Raw genomic sequence first — 14,871 nt, forward strand, 5'->3', positions numbered from 1 at the left:
AACGTATTTAGGTCCCCAGCAGCAAGGTAACCTGTGTGTGCGTGTGCTTGTGTGTGTATATGTGTGTGTGTGCGCGTGCGTACGCGTCTGGAGGTGCAGTGCTCTCGGGGAGACTGCAGCAGTCCTCACTCCTCCACTTGTCGCTCCTCTAGTCAGTGGTTCTTTACCACTCCTCCTCCCGGCCAGGCGGTATGGTCCTGCTGGACTTCACCGGCCGCGTGGCCCGGCACCAGAAGGTGAGGCAGAGCCTGGTCAGAGGCATGTGGGAATTTGCGAGGAATTGCGGAGGGTTTCGCCTAACCTAACCCACACAGTTTGATTTTTAAAAACTCCGAACCTGCGTGCTTTTGACACTAAAGCATGGAGTGTGACAGCACAGACCAGGCTGATTGCATTAGAGGCGTAGTGCCAGGACTCCTGGGTAACATGGCAGTCGTCTCGAAAAAAGCATGTGTACATGCCAATGGGACGCCTGTATGCAGCTCTGCGGTGCTGCAGTTCATTTGATGGAATCTTTAAGGGAATCGAAATTTAAACTGCTTCATCAAAATACTCTTTGTGTGTAAATTGCTTGATTTTAATTCTGTGTATTTGCTTAAGATTTCTCTAGTTTGGAAGAATATACCTTTTTGGGTGTTAAGTTTGCTTGTGGCTTGATACTGTGAATCCATATTATGCGCCATGTTCAACTGTTCCAATTTTAACATGCACATTTCCAAAGGATAAATAGCTGACAATTAATAGAAGGTGGGTTGAAGACTTCAGTTGCCAAAAAATGTACTAACTTTGCTTACAAATGGCACAGGTGTTTCTCAAAGCATTGTTGCAAAGCTGAAGCACCAACAAAGTAGACAACGTTCATTTGTAAATACATAAATTTGTAAATAGTGGCCATATAGTTGGCACTGTATTAAACATTCATATTGAATTTTTCTGCACGGTTTGCCTTATGGAAGTGATATGTGTGCTATATTGTTCAGTGGCAGATGTGAATTGAAGAGGCGATGTAGCTTTCAGGGGATTACCCAGTGCAAAGCGGCAATATCACCCTACTTGCCTTTTCTCTCTTGACGTTCCCTCTTTGTACGCCCATTTCTCTGCTGGGGCTCTACCTCTACGCCCGCATGTTTCTCAGGTATTTGTGGAGCTCAACGAGCTGATCATGGATAAGAACCAGGAGATGCAGTGGCGCGAGACGGCCCGCTGGATCAAGTTCGAGGAGGACGTGGAGGAGGAGACGCACCGCTGGGGCAAGCCTCACGTAGCTTCCCTAAGCTTCCGCAGCCTGCTGGAGCTCCGCAGGACCATTTCACACGGTGAGAGAGATGCGTGATGTAGAGGGCAAGTCGTAAAGCTAGAAACAAAGGGAGAAAAGAAGGAAACTTGACTTGAGGCCAGTATGTGCTGGAGGCCCTTATGTATGCATTTCGTTAAGCTGGCATTGTGCACAATGAATCATTATGATTGACAGGAAATTACTGGTTACTGAATGACAGACTGTGGATGATGGATGAACCTGCGGGTTGTCTGACGAGCGACGTTCTCATATTGACAGTGTCTCTGTGCTTGACTGCTCGCCCCCCCGCTCAATGAATTTTTTGTCTGTGCGCAGGGGCAGTGCTCCTGGATCTAGACCAGAAGACTCTGCCTGGCATTTCTCACCAGGTGGTGGAACAGATGATCATCTCAGACCAGATAAAAGCAGAGGACCGAGCCAACGTGCTGAGGGCCCTGCTGCTTAAACACAGGTGAGGAATGTTCATCTCGACTTGGCAAGGACTGTGGGAATTTGACAGTATCTTTTCCGTAATATAGTTTTATGCACCAACATGTCCACTGTATTAGGCTTTTCTTGTAGCTTTATAAATTGCTGAGATGATGCATCATTGGGGTAATACATTATAGACCATTGTGTTATACTTCGCATTTTGGTGCAGAATATTTGGAAGAACACATGCAGTGTTATTGTTTGGAGAATCACGCTTGAATGTGCCTTATCTGATACCAATTTTATGCCCGGTGGCTAGCCCTTTCTCCTGGTCACTGTTTTCCCTCTCTTCCCCTCAAACAGTCACCCAAGTGATGAAAAGGAACACCACAGTACCTTCCCCAGGAACATCTCAACCGCTAGCCTGAGCTCATTAATTTCCCACCACCACAGCGCCAACCACATGACCCAGCCAGAACCTTCTGTCACCGACCCTCTCATGGGTAGTGGTGTTGCTGTCACTGAGACTGACACCCGGCTTGATATTGAGAAGAAGGAGGTACTGTACAAGGAGGAGTCAGATGGAAATAAGAGAAACTTTCTAAAAATGAGAATTTGGGCTTGGATGTACACTTCATGTACAGGTACATGCTTCAGGTATAAGCCAGCTGCATTACAGCAAATTTTCTTATCAGAAGTTTTCATAAACTATAGACTCTTAGAGTCTGGATGTATTCTGAATAACATTTTGGTGAACCTTGATTTTGTTCTAAATTAATTTCAAGGGGGATTAGTTCACATGACTGGTTTTCTCTGAATAGAGGTTGGTTCTGAGGCGAATGCAGTCTTGTGCTCTTGTTTTGGGCATATTAATGAGGGAGATGGTGGTCAAGCAAGTCTCAGATTTTTTTATTTCCACAGAAGGAGGCTCCCATAGCAGTAGGAATGCACAAGTCCAAATCTAAGCATGAGTTGAAACTGCTGGAGAAAATCCCTGAAAATGCAGAGGCCACTGTTGTCCTCGTGGGTGAGTTGTCCTTCACAGAAATGATTATGACATGTGGGAATAGTTGTTGTAATTTTGCAATTTAACTACTCTGCAGTGACCACTTGATACTAGACCTTTATCTTCTAGCATTTCCCATTTAGTTCCGTTCAGATGCCTAATTGATTGAGGTTGCTCCTCAGATTATCCCCTTCCTCAGATGAATTGTGAAGTGCCTTATAAGTGGCAAATTGTTACCCCTACAGGGAGCGTGGACTTCCTGGAGCAACCCACTATGGCCTTTGTGCGGCTGCAGCAGGCAGTTGAGCTGGACTCTGTGCTGGAGGTGCCAGTACCAGTCCGCTTCCTGTTTGTTCTGCTGGGGCCCGCTTCTACCAACATGGACTACCATGAGATAGGCCGCTCAATTTCCACACTCATGTCTGACAAGGTAAGCAGGGCTGCAAAGGTACAGAGGGGAACCATCGGATATGGAGCATGAGGAGATTCTGGTAGCCATTGACACCCATGCTCAAACAAAATTGTTTGCCTACACCACTTGTTCTTTGTTGTAGGTGGTTTGTATGTAATGCAAATGTGAAATTGCATGTAGATTAAAAAAAATTCTGATATGCGAACCAAAATTAATCCATGTGATTCTATGTTTTGGCTAGTAACATTTTCAGGGATCTGCAGCAGTGATTTCACATTTTACTGGAATCAAACGCACATTTTAGCAAGAGACCAGTAGTAAAATGTGTCCAAATTGAGGAGTGAAAGAAATGGAAGTGTTGGTAGACATCTGTATTTTCTCCTCGCCCTTCTGCAGCACTTTCACGAGGCGGCGTACTCGGCCGACGACCGCCAGGACCTGCTGAGTGCCATCAATGGCTTCCTGGACTGCAGCATAGTGCTGCCGCCCTCTGAGGTGGGCGGGGACGAGCTGCTGCGCTCCGTGGCACACTTCCAGAAGCAAATGCTACGCAAGAGAGAGGAGGAGGAGGAGAAGCTGCTAGCCAAGGAGCTCAAGAGCCCTGAGGAAAAAGGTATGGAGGTGTTCATTCATTCATTCAGTCAGTCAGTCAGTCAGTCAATCATTCTTTAGTCGCAGCCTAGTTTAATTTTATTTGCTCTGTAAATTTGATTTATTTAAAACTACAGCTGAAAAATTATATACTTGCTATGTACCTAGATAACACTGATAACCATTCCCATGGATACACCACTTCTGTAATTTACTCAGACGTATGTATATTACCCACTTTGTCTCCAAAGCTTTTGTAAAAAAAAAAGGTAAATGAAATATTTGAAATGTTTCTCAGAAATGGACAGAACATTTTGTTCTGAATGACTTTGATGCCCATAAGCTTGATTTGACATAAGATGTCTTGCACATCTGTGGCACTGCTAACCTGAAATTGGAAAATATATCCAAGCACACTTGCAGTAACCTTACATTCTGATCTTCCACAACAGAAGCTCTCCTTGCCCCCTTTAAGCCGGAAGATGACCCCCTACAGCGGACAAGGCGACCCTTTGGTGGGCTGATTCGGGATGCTCGGCGACGGTACCCCAAGTACATCAGCGACTTCAAGGATGCCCTGAATGCCCAGTGCATGGCAGCGGTTATTTTTATCTACTTCGCTGCCCTCTCCCCTGCCATTACTTTTGGGGGTTTGCTGGGTGAGTCAGGGTAGGGGGAGGGTTCCAAAAATACACCTTGACTGAAAAACTATAGTTTATACTTTTAATCCACTCATAACCTCCATGAACAACCAATTCCAATTCAGTGGTACAGAATGGCTTGCCCCTCAAGAACAGAACTGAACCAGTTAAAGTTGGCTCTGTCACTATACTGAAGGTTAAGTGGTAATATCTCGTATTTCATATCAGAGCTCTTGTTATTCTCTCCCACACTTAGGTGAGAAGACTGACGGACTGATCGGTGTGTCAGAGCTGATCATAGCCACGGCGATGCAGGGCGTTATCTTCTGTCTGCTTGGAGCCCAGCCCCTCCTGGTGGTGGGCTTCTCTGGCCCCCTGCTGGTGTTTGAAGAGGCTTTCTTCTCTGTGAGTCAGCTCCCTACAACCCGCACTGTCTGAGTGACATTACGCTCGTGAAGTCATTAGGCATGTTAATAGTGTTATGGATGAAAGTCCATGGGTGTACAGAAGGGTAATGAACCTGAACTACTTGTCATAGACATTATTTATGCATGCTGTCTGCATGGCTACAGAAGTGTATAAATTAAAAGTAATTTAGGTTTTTCTTTTGTTGAATAATGGCTTGCTTCAAAAGTATTGCTATCACACAAACTCATTTGAAATGTGGACACAGGTAATGGGCATATGTTTTTAAAAATCTTATAATCCTCTTTTCTGACTAACTGTATGCAGGGAGCATAGCACCGTAACTTTCAGTACAAGGACATTTAACTCAGTGTTTCCGTGGATGTCTGGCACACGTCCATAGAGTGAAAGCCTGGCATTAAGCCAACTTCAGTGCTAGTTTGTTAGTCTAATTTGGGAAAGTGTTATATTCTCTGAATATGTTCCAGCATTTTCCTCTGTGTGTTCATCTGTTCTGCCTTTCCAGTTCTGCAAGGGAAATGACATGGAGTACCTCACCGGTCGGGTCTGGATCGGGTTCTGGCTCATCGTCATAGTGGTCCTGATTGTGGCCTTTGAGGGCAGCTTCCTGGTGCGCTTCGTCTCCCGCTTCACGCAGGAGATCTTCTCCTTCCTCATCTCCCTCATCTTCATCTATGAGACCTTCTCCAAGCTTGGCAAGGTGGGCAGGGCTGGTTGTTGCTTTGAAGCCATAACTGACTAGAGAAAATTAGAAATGTGAAAAGCATAGCAATGCTGAAGCAAACATAGCATGGGAAAGCAGACAAAACAGTAGTAACTGGGACAGAGTGTATCAAGGCAGGTGAAAAGAAAAGTAAAACATATGCATCATTTTCAGTGTGATCCTTCACTACAATTTACTAACTAGCCGAACTACTGTAGTTTCAAGCAAGCAAGGTATGTAGTCAACCAAGTTGCATCTAGTTGGTGAAACTGATGTGTCATGGAGCTGTCTGAAAACCTATCACAGATTTGTGGTTTTGATAAAGCTCAGTCAGAGCAGTGTGCCAACAAATCAGATGAAATACAACAGGCTGTCTACATTGCTATATATTTTCGTGCTTTCCCTGTAGCGTGCCTAAATAAGGAAGTTTGCCAGACTGAAGTAATTGGATTTCAGTACAATAAGTCTTCAAAACAATTCCTGAGACCCAAGACCAGTTGAAAGATGGAACGTGTTTAGGGTGCAAAAAAGCATAATTAAGTTTGCTCATTAACAATATAGTTAATCTGAACTCCTGCAGTAAAAGTGATTCATCCAAAACTAAATAGGCTCTATGCCTTTTTACATCTGTATTATTACATGTGTCAATGTGGCAAGCACATGCTAAATAGTGTAATATTAGTGTATAATTTGCGAGGCTGTCATTTGAACTCTAAATTCATTTGAAAGTCATTTGAAATCTAAGTTATCAATACACTTAAAGCAAAAAAAGAGAACACTGTCAAAACCTACAATATTGGTGTTATGCAAAGGTTATTCCATTGTAGTGAGTTCAGTCATTTTCAATATTACATATTTTCTTCTTTATAAGAGAACCATTATTTAATCATCATGTTTAATGAAACCATATTCAACACCCATCATAGTAAGACTTATTTCTTCGAATGTGCAGTGTTTGAGTTAAACCTACATCTCCTTCTTCTGACTGATAGACTCAACAGAGATTTTGATAGGAAGACAGAGGCACAGAGAGGGTGTGGAAAAAGTCAGAGGAAAGGAGGTACGTTTGGTCAGTTTGAGCTTCAGGTGGTACTGACGTCGTATTCAATTTTAGCTTAGTGGAACAAAATAAGCTGGTTTACTAAAGAAATGGCTCAAAATAGGGGTGGGCGATATGCTGTTTTTTTATTTATTTATTTTTATTGTCACCGGTACACTTTCAGCCACAATAGGCCTTTTCACACAAATCAAGATCATCCTATCATCCTTCAGCTGTTTCTGAAAAGCTACGCCAGATTGCTAACTAGCAAACATTCTAACCAGTGTTTCTCACTTTGAAAAGCCTTGAATGACATTTCAACCAATGTGGTGGATTTTGTCCTTATACTGAAGTAGAACTGCATAGTATTTTCCCCCTTAGGATTTTCTTTGGTCATCAGCTATGCTCACTCACTGCTAACCATGTCACAGTATGGGATTACGATTGTATGATAGCCATCCTGAAAAATTCAGTGTGGTAACCGTTGTTTCACGGTATCAGTGATTTATTACAAATGCACTGCTATAAATTTATATTATTAAGCACTATGAATTGTATAGGTTTATACCCTTACCTTTGAGATCATATGCCCCAGTATTATCTGAGTATGAACTACATCATTGTTAGTTATTCAAGGTAAGGACTTATGAATGTATTATTTTGAGAATAACTGATAAAATTGTGTTTTAAAACATACTAACACAAAACATTGTGATATACATTGCATATTACCCAGTCATTCGGGGGGTATCAATCGCCCACCTCTAGCTGAAATTTTTATGACAGCAGCTACTGCATGTGCCATAAGCATGTATTTCCACATCCCAGTTTCTACTGTTAATTTACTGATTGAAGTTGGCATTAATGTTTAACAATATGAATGAAGTTGAGCCACTCCCAAAGTTCCGACTATTGAACATATTTGCATATTTGGAGGCTTAGGGAGACTAGAAAGATTGGGGGATTTTATGGGGGAGGGAGAGAATGAGCTTGTGATTAGAAGATGGATATTAAGAGGAATTATGGGGACATGGAAATTTATTTTTATATTTTGGAAAAGGTTTTTTGGAAAAACATTCATGAAAATGCATGAATCCAGATGACACCCATACTAATTTCACTGGTGCCCTGTCAAAGCTCTGGACTGTTATGATGGAATCTTTTTTCATTTGACAGATCTTCATGGAACACCCCCTGAAGCGCTGTCCCCTGAGCAACAGCACTGCAGCGAATGCCACGGCAGACAGTGGTGCATCACTGTCGGCGGGTAACATGACTGACGTTGGACCAATCAAGGTGCGTGGAGAGCCAAACACAGCCCTGCTGTCTCTGGTCCTCATGTCCGGAACCTTCTTCATCGCTTTCTACCTGCGCAAGTTTAAGAACAGTGCCTTCTTCCCTGGCAGGGTAAGTCTGAGTGGGCATCTCACTGAGAAACCGCTCATACATTGGAGATTGATTTAAAGTGATTGTAAAGGTCAATCTGTGAATAACGTCAGACTACATTGTATGAGGTTATTATGGTATGAATTAAGCATCAGCAACAGTACCAGAAATCAATAGCATTGCAATATCAACTTGTATCAGTCTAAACATTTCCATCTTTTCCTATGTGGGAATTAAATGGGTGGAGTTCAATTTATTATCAGGCTCTGAGCTATTCGGTCCAGGTCCTTCATGATGTCATGAAGGGCCTGACGTCATGGCCAATAAATGTTTTAGTCTTATTGCGTATCTCCTCCCATAGTTTGAGGCAAAAATATTCTGTCCTGCAAAAACAGCTTCTTTGAGTCTGAATGAAACATTACTTTACCATTGTGAATCATCCACATTATCAATAGAAATGTGTAATAGTTGGCTGTAGTTATTTAATTCCTCTACCTACCTTATCCTTCCCCCAGTCTCCTCCTCTGTGGTTCTTTCTCCCACCATCTCGACCACGCCCATACAATTTTTTTTTTTTCAATACAGATATTATGTCTGACTTAAAATGTGTGTCATGGTTATTGACATTACTTTGTATAGATATATGGTGGATGTGTAGTGGATACATCCCTCTGTAATAATTTATTTATATATTTTAACTATTTTCAGCCCCTTTACAGTCACTTTAAGTGTATCTCACTGATCTGAGATCTGAGAATCTGATTCCCAATTCTAAAACCTTGAGCTCCCTCTCTGACTCAGCTCCGAAGGGTGATTGGAGATTTTGGGGTCCCCATTGCAATCTTCATCATGGTGTTGATAGACTATGGAATAAAGGACACCTACACACAGGTGAGACCCATCAACTTAAACATGTTATGGTACACTAAACTAGTGTAATACACAAATGGTGTGTTGAACAGATACTGTAATATGGTTGTTTGTTGTTTAATGTTGGTTGGTTAAAATCAACCTATATATTTCTGAAGTGTCAAACTCAACTCTTAGAGAGCCAGAAAGGTCTGCAGATAGTTGGGATTTCCTTTCAGTCAGCAGCCAATTAAGATCTTGAGCACAATCTGGATCCTTTTGTCAACCAATGACAAAACTGAATTGAAAACAAGAACTTTCTGTAGCCCTCCAGGACTTGTTTCTTGGGTCTGTGATGTTTACAAATGCATTGCAATTCAACTGCAAGTCATATGTCCTTTATGCAGAAACTGAGTGTGCCCAGTGGTTTCTCTGTGACCAGTCCAGACAAGCGTGGCTGGGTGATCAACCCACTGGGGTCAGAAAAAGCATTCCCCATCTGGATGATGGCTGCCAGCATTCTCCCTGCCTTGCTAGTTTTCATTCTCATTTTTATGGAAACGCAGATTACCACGTGAGTCACATGACCCTGTCTGTTACCGTATTTATATTTACAATGGAGCCATGGACTGTTTTGATATTAAACTCAACTTTCAGAGTGACTTTGATTCAATGCTAATACATTTCTTTTGAAATTTCAGTAGTGATTACAGATTTTTTAACAAAGCCAATGATAATGGATACTCCTTCATTTGCCTCCCTTAGTCTGATTGTTAGTAAGAAGGAGCGGATGCTGGTGAAGGGCTCCGGCTTCCACCTGGACCTGTTGGTCATTGTGGTCCTGGGAGGGACATCGGCGCTCTTTGGACTGCCCTGGATGGCCGCCGCCACTGTGCGATCAGTCACCCATGCCAATGCCCTCACTGTCATGAGCAAGGCTGTTGCCCCTGGAGACAAGCCACGCATTCAAGAGGTCAAGGAGCAAAGAGTGACAGGGCTGCTTGTGGCGATCCTTGTCGGTAGGTCCTCCAAACTACCGAAACAAGCTACGGCCACTGGGCCTGTCCAGTTCTCCCCACTCAAAGCCTCTTTTGGGTTTCTAGCTATATGCAGCTGGCATGCACCTTAGTTCCCTTAGTCCTTAGAACCAAGGCAGATCTGAAAAATGACACTATAAAAGAAATGTGAAGAATATCCTATTTGAGGCTAAGTGCTCAGTTGATCTCATCCGCAGGCATGTCCATTGTGATTGGAGACCTCCTGCGTAAGATTCCCATTGCGGTGCTGTTTGGGATCTTCCTCTACATGGGCGTGATGTCACTCAATGGCATCCAGCTCACAGAGCGTATGCTGCTGCTGCTTATGCCACCGAAGTACCACCCAGACCAAATCTATGTTCGCAAGGTCAGGAATCAAGAAAGAAAACAAATTGGTTGGAGAGGAATGACAAAACAGGCTTTTGTAACAATACAACTGGAATTAAATAGGACACCCATTAGCTAAGCTTTATTGATGTCTGTAACCTATGTAAAAATGTGCATTTCTATTTGAATGTGTCTTGTGGTATTCACTGGAAGTAAACTCTCTGTCTGCAGGTACGGACGTGGCGAATGCACCTGTTCACAGGTATCCAGTTGGTCTGCCTGGCAGTACTGTGGGCGGTCATGTCCACTGTGGCCTCTTTGGCCTTTCCCTTCGTCCTCATCCTCACTGTTCCTGTAAAAATGTTCCTACTTTCCCGAATCTTCACCCCCCGCGAAATTCAGTGTGTGAGTAACCCCATCTACCATGGCTCATCACACACTCAAGGTCCATCATTACATGACATTACTGGCATTTAGCAGACGCTCTTATCCAGAGCAGACACACTCCATCACACAGGTCCTGATTTCAACTGTATAAAGAGCAAATGTTAGCAAGTATTTAAACTGTATAAAGAGTAAATGGTAACAGGGACTAGAGGGGTGGGTGTCTGTATAGATCAGTAACTATATAAAGCTATTTTTCTTTAAACAGGTTCCATTTAGTCAATGAAATTGAAAAGTGAGGTTTATATCAAAAACATTGGTGACTCGAGTACTCAGAGACCTTTCTTTGTACCGCAGCTGGATGCAGATGATGCGGAGCCCACCTTTGACGAGAAGGAAGGGGAAGACGAGTACAACGAGATGCACATGCCAGTGTGAGCCCTGCCCACACATTCCCGTCAGTGGCCATGCTAGCTTGCCAATCAGTCAACCGGCCAATCTGAGGAAAGCACTAGGGACCCATGCTCCTGAGGGCTCTGCATTCTTTTAATGTTCATAATGTTACAGTTTTATTGTCTAGCATTTTAATTTATTTTTGACTGATGGATCTATGTATAGGCAAAAACCCAGAGTGTTCCAGCCTTTCCTCATTGGAAACGGACAAAAACATAACTGTCATGGTCTTGAGATTTCCTGGTAAACACATCATTTTCATGTTGATGTGATGCAAGGATAGAATCCCTTGATACAATGCAGGCAGGGCAATGTTGCATGCTAGTTGGGTGGGTACTATGGGGTCCAGTGCTCCCAACAAGAAGAAATTGAACATACAGTACCGTATATAGTAGTACAATTGAAGAGGAGCTAATTTCTGGCATCCACAGCATTTAACTGCTGAACATGGGAAGCTCTCTGCTCTTGACAAATTCAGCTAGCCACTGTGGGATGACTAGCTAAGAACTTCTGTGCTGATTTCCATCAGCCATGAATCTATAACTTATAAAATGAAGAAGCTCGCTGCACAAAGGGAATTTATTCTGTCCTTGCTGAGGTGATTACCTATCAGCACTTTATAGCAATGTGGGCAGGGCAAATGTATCTGACTTACATGTGTTAAGATCTATTATAAATGATCATTCAAATCCAGTTAATTTTAAAATTCATATCAATTGATTACTCCACCTGGAAGATATAGTCCTAGAAATGTTTGTTTTGAGTTGAAATGCAGGGAAAATATTTATGGGATACATCTGTAAATTTAGAATTCTAACTGTCCTACCCCTGTTGATTAATGGGGAACTGTATGCTACTGTAAATCAAATTTTTCCTGTTGAAGTTCAAAAAACGATCAGTGTCTCAAAACATGCGCTAGTAACAGCCTGTTAAACGACTCCTGTGCAACATGCTCAAGTGAAAAAGCCTTCTGAAAATGGTAAGTGTTTTTGTGCATTAGGTATAGACAAGCTAATTTGATGTTACATGTTTCTGGAAATTTTGTTGTCCAAAGTAGTCCAACATACAGGAGACTAGTATTTTTATCACACACAGCTATAGCCTAAAGCACCAAAGAAGCAACAAAAAGCCTTTCTGAATGTCAGGTGTTGTAGGAGTGTTGAAAGAGGAGAGGGAAGGCTGGTCAAAGGGCATCTCAAAACTGACTATAGAACAGATTGTCCAGAACGTGGCTGCTCTGCCATGCTGTGTGGGCAGAGAGTAGACCAGTCTTATTAGTACTATCGATCATGTATATACATCATGTATGGGTGTGCTTTGGATTCATCCTGTATCATTATAGTATTCAAGCTTACAAACCTGTTCAGCTACATTTTGAAGTATCCATAACCATTACCAGGCCTTACAGTACTGGGAGATATTTTTTTACAAATCAACAGCAATAAGTGTGACTTCAGTATAAGGGATTATTTATTTTATTTTATTTTTTACAAATCTTGGGATAACACGGAGATGAGGTGTCGCAGTCCTTGTATTGTGGACTGTGATCTTTTGGCAAGCTCCATTTTTTTCTGTGGCAAGGGCTTTAATGTAGGATTCAGCACTTTGGTCTTCATGTTTGTGTGCAAGCTAGCATTAAATAACTTGAATGCCTTTACTTTGGTCTAACAAAATACACTTTTCAAAGTTACTGTTTGTCATCACAGTTGCTGTGTTTTAAAATAGAGCTCCCATACCCTACAGCAATAAGAATGTATTTATAGTGCAATTGCTTTGACTGTGCTCCAGGTCCAAGAAAATTACTGCGCAATCTTGTATTTCCTTTAACATTGAATTTAAAGAACTTTTTCTCCAGTAGTGCCTAGTAACTTGAAATGAGAGGATTTATGAAGGAGGGATATGGCTTGCCTGTTAAGTGGGCAGGAGCCACCTACAGGGCATGCGTTTTTTCCAGAGTGCTTCTACTTAACATTCAACACTAACCAAGCCTTGTCATATTCGGTATTCTGCAGTAGTAGCTACTGTATATAAATGCATACACTGGGCCAATGATAGCAATCACAGGGAGATCTCTAAATCTATCTGCCGTAAAGCTGTGTGTTTATATTAAATTCACAGTGCTGGGGAATTTATGAGCATCAATGCAGTTTTACATTCATTCATATTTAAAAAATATCAAAATGTAAGCAGACCATTGGTTTTGGGTCAAAAATCCAACCTGTGGGAAGGGACTTTTTTAAAAACAGTTTTTAGGACAAGTTATACTGAAGATTTTTGTGGAAATCTTCTCTAACATTGAGGAACAAACCATGGGACCAGCTTTAATTGCCCATTGGACTGTAGCAGACATTAACTGGACCACTGAACTAGTCTGGTTGCAGGATTCATTGACTTTTCAGTGCAAATCTCAACACTTTTTGCCAAATTTTTTTTTCTTTTTTTGCTTTCAATTGCTTGTATATTGTCAGGATGCGACTTAATATATTTGAGGAATGGGTGATGTAGCAATAATATAGAATGATCCAGAAATTCCTTTTTGAGGGCGCTACAGTGTACTGCGGAGAAAATAGGTTTGCTATGTAGGGTTTGCCCCCACCTGGCTGACTGTCAATTGGGGTTTTTTTTTCAGAATTTCATCCTGCGTCAAGTACTCTGAGCTAAATACAGTACAAATTTCAGTTTCTTCCATACCTGTCCTTGACAAAAAGTGCAGTCTACTCACAAAATGTTTAGAACATTTCTCCCAGCACCTCAACCAATCCTGTCGCTGTTTGTCAATTGAGATCAGTGTCTTTACCCATCTTTTGAACTATATTTAAGCTTAATTCTTGTTGCAAATTTGCTCTAATCGGTTTGAAGGTATCAAAGTGAATCTTGGTGAATACAGAACTGATACAGTGCATGTAAATGTACAGCAGCATTCCTGGACTGTGGTCTGTGGCCATTAGACAGGATGTGCTTTTTCAGAGAAACAAGGACTGCAAGATGGCACAGTCCAGAACTATCTGTGCCTTGTCTGTTACTGGATATTTTCTGGTGGAGTGAGTCATAGGTGTATTACTCAAACATACCAAGTTTAAGTTGTGCCACTGAATGTTTCACTTGTGTTGATCGTATCTACTGTATGTCCTATGAGTGGTGTAAAATTCAATCCCTGCCTCTCCCCCTCTGCAGATATAAATGGACATTCCAAGCACAGCACTTAAACACCAAATGAGAACATACTGTGGTTTACCCCCAATGTCTAGTTTGTCCTCTTCTGTTCTTTTGGGTGTTTCACTCCAGGCATGGCTCCAGTCAAATATGCTGAGCTGGTGCCTTTTGGGGTTTTCCATTTTATCTTGGATAGCCTTCACAATGACCCCCCTTTAAAATGGCTGCTGTTTCAGTCAAGTGGCTTGCTGGGTTTGGTTTTGGGTAATCATTATTTTCATTATTAGCTTTTAAAGAATGATTGCACTTTTCATGTGGCTCTAGTTTCAGTACTTTCTAAAAGGTGACTCTGAAGTTCATGTTCCTTATTCATATTATATTTAGGATGTTGAAATGCACGGTGGATGATTTTTTTCACAAGTGTTAGCAAAGCTTAGAGTTATTGTCCGTTCAACAAATTTGTATCAGTATTTTCCAGGGGTGGAGCTCCATAAAATCTCAAAGCCTGTGCAGAGACATGTATGGGGATGGGAATGGATTTTGGGAAGGATTGTGTATAGACATTGCTGTATTAAGAAGGACAATCATCATGACATCTCAAACATGGCAGTTAATGCAATTTTATCAGAATACTGGTTTTTAGATTTTTGTAATGCTCATTGCTAAATGGTTTTCTGTATATATCTAGTTCAAATAACAATGACAAATAAAATAAATTTTTACATACAAGGACTTGGCTGCTTTTCATATTTTATT

The 14,871-nt window shown here is 41.8% G+C and overlaps 1 protein-coding gene across 9 annotated transcripts in view; it reads left to right on the plus strand.

Moving 5' to 3' along the window:
- slc4a2b (solute carrier family 4 member 2b) overlaps positions 1-14,847 on the plus strand; it is a 57,475-nt gene extending 42,628 nt beyond the window's left edge. For 7 of the 9 annotated variants that reach the window (XM_035412582.1, XM_035412585.1, XM_035412583.1 and 4 more), the window contains 16 exons: positions 1,136-1,316; positions 1,613-1,748; positions 2,072-2,267; positions 2,630-2,735; positions 2,960-3,144; positions 3,523-3,739; positions 4,170-4,376; positions 4,615-4,763; positions 5,290-5,484; positions 7,703-7,933; positions 8,714-8,803; positions 9,169-9,335; positions 9,527-9,780; positions 9,996-10,165; positions 10,357-10,530; positions 10,867-14,847. In XM_035412582.1, coding sequence (XP_035268473.1) covers positions 1,136-1,316; positions 1,613-1,748; positions 2,072-2,267; positions 2,630-2,735; positions 2,960-3,144; positions 3,523-3,739; positions 4,170-4,376; positions 4,615-4,763; positions 5,290-5,484; positions 7,703-7,933; positions 8,714-8,803; positions 9,169-9,335; positions 9,527-9,780; positions 9,996-10,165; positions 10,357-10,530; positions 10,867-10,947 — 2,739 coding nt within the window. In that variant the 3' untranslated portion in view covers positions 10,948-14,847. Of the gene's footprint in view, positions 1-152; positions 237-1,135; positions 1,317-1,612; positions 1,749-2,071; positions 2,268-2,629; positions 2,736-2,959; positions 3,145-3,522; positions 3,740-4,169; positions 4,377-4,614; positions 4,764-5,289; positions 5,485-7,702; positions 7,934-8,713; positions 8,804-9,168; positions 9,336-9,526; positions 9,781-9,995; positions 10,166-10,356; positions 10,578-10,624; positions 10,816-10,866 lie in introns of those variants that run through there. The other 2 variants (XM_035412590.1, XM_035412587.1) reach the window with 2 other exon arrangements.
- The last annotated feature ends 24 nt before the right edge of the window (positions 14,848-14,871 follow it).

Source organism: Anguilla anguilla, chromosome 4, assembly GCF_013347855.1.
Source record: "Anguilla anguilla isolate fAngAng1 chromosome 4, fAngAng1.pri, whole genome shotgun sequence".
NCBI lineage: Eukaryota > Metazoa > Chordata > Actinopteri > Anguilliformes > Anguillidae > Anguilla > Anguilla anguilla.